Consider the following 1,268-nt stretch of genomic DNA (forward strand, 5'->3'; position numbering starts at 1 on the left):
TTTGTAGAGATGGGGTTTTGCCATGTTGCCCAGGCTCAAACTCCTGGGCTCAAGTGATCTGCCTATCTTGACCTCCCAAAGTGCTAGGAATATAGGTGTGAGCCATCACACCTGGTTTAGATACGATTTTGTGTTTTGTTTATTTTATTCTCTTAGACTCATAGTGTGAACATTTTCCATGTACGTTGAGGCCTTAAAAAAGGATCCAAATGAAAACTCATCTAGTGGCTATACTGATTTACTAACCCGGTCCTCCTATTTTTAAATGTTTGGGTTGTTTTTAATTTTTTGCTGTTATCAGTAATCCTGCAATAGTATCTCTGCATTTATCTTTTTTATTTCTCTAGAATGATTTTCTTGGGATGATTTCTTAGGAGGGGATGCTTTTGAATTTTTAAACTTAGATACATTGTTTTGGGAGGTTTTAGGATAAAATACTGAAGCACAATAGTTGAGTGAAAAATTAAATGAATAGAAACTGTTATATTTTAGATAGCTTTGGTGAGAACCTTTGGGAGTTCTCCCTTGCTGAGGATGTATCCTGTAGATTGGGCAGTTGGGATGAAGAAATTGAGGAAAAAGTAAGCTTTTAAAGTATCTCCTCTAATTTGTAAGAGGCACACATGGATTTATCTCACCAGATGATTATAAGCAATTTTCTCATAGGTTCCCAAAGGTGGTGTGACAGAGATCTCAGCTGCTGACAAAGCTGAGGAGTTTCGCAGGTGAGGATCCATTTGGGGGGACCTAGGAACCTCGTGCTGATTTTCTTGCAAGTTGAATGAGGCTGGAAGGGCCCTGAATCTTAGCACAGTAAAAACCTTTAAGCCACTCTGCTTCTGTCTTTCTGTTACAGACAACAGGCAGACTTTGTGGACCTGAGCTTCCCAACGATTTCCAGTACGGGACCCAACGGCGCCATCATTCACTACGCGTAAGGCATGCGGAGGAGCATGCTGCCGGGCATTGCTGCTTCTGCACAGGAGCCTGAGCAGGGGAGAGGCATTATTTTACCAGAGGCCTCTGTGCCCACCTTCATCTGTCTGTTGAGACTGTAAAATGAAGAGAAATAAGACCTCTAAGGTTTTATTTTCTCCCAATCCCCAAGTCTCTGCCTTTTGGGAGCCTCCTCTTAGGCTCAGTATGGCACTGGCATTCTCTACATTGTAGTCAGCTGGGTGTCCGTGTCCCTGTTTCCTTTTTGAAGCTGCAGGAACTGTATGTATAGCCCTCGCATCTTGATGACTGGGTTTTTTTTTTTTTTTTTT

The 1,268-nt window shown here is 42.0% G+C and overlaps 1 protein-coding gene across 2 annotated transcripts in view; it reads left to right on the forward strand.

Annotated features, from left to right (window-relative positions):
• Positions 1-1,268, forward strand: part of XPNPEP1 (X-prolyl aminopeptidase (aminopeptidase P) 1, soluble) — a 55,117-nt gene that overhangs the window by 40,880 nt on the left and 12,969 nt on the right. For both annotated transcript variants that reach the window (XM_011967563.1, XM_011967564.1), the window contains exons 12-13: positions 667-725; positions 857-934. In XM_011967563.1, the coding sequence (XP_011822953.1) occupies positions 667-725; positions 857-934 (137 nt within the window). The remainder of the gene's footprint in view (positions 1-666; positions 726-856; positions 935-1,268) is intronic.

The sequence above is a fragment of the Mandrillus leucophaeus genome, unplaced genomic scaffold, assembly GCF_000951045.1.
Source record: "Mandrillus leucophaeus isolate KB7577 unplaced genomic scaffold, Mleu.le_1.0 Scaffold80, whole genome shotgun sequence".
Classification (NCBI taxonomy): Eukaryota; Metazoa; Chordata; class Mammalia; order Primates; family Cercopithecidae; genus Mandrillus; species Mandrillus leucophaeus.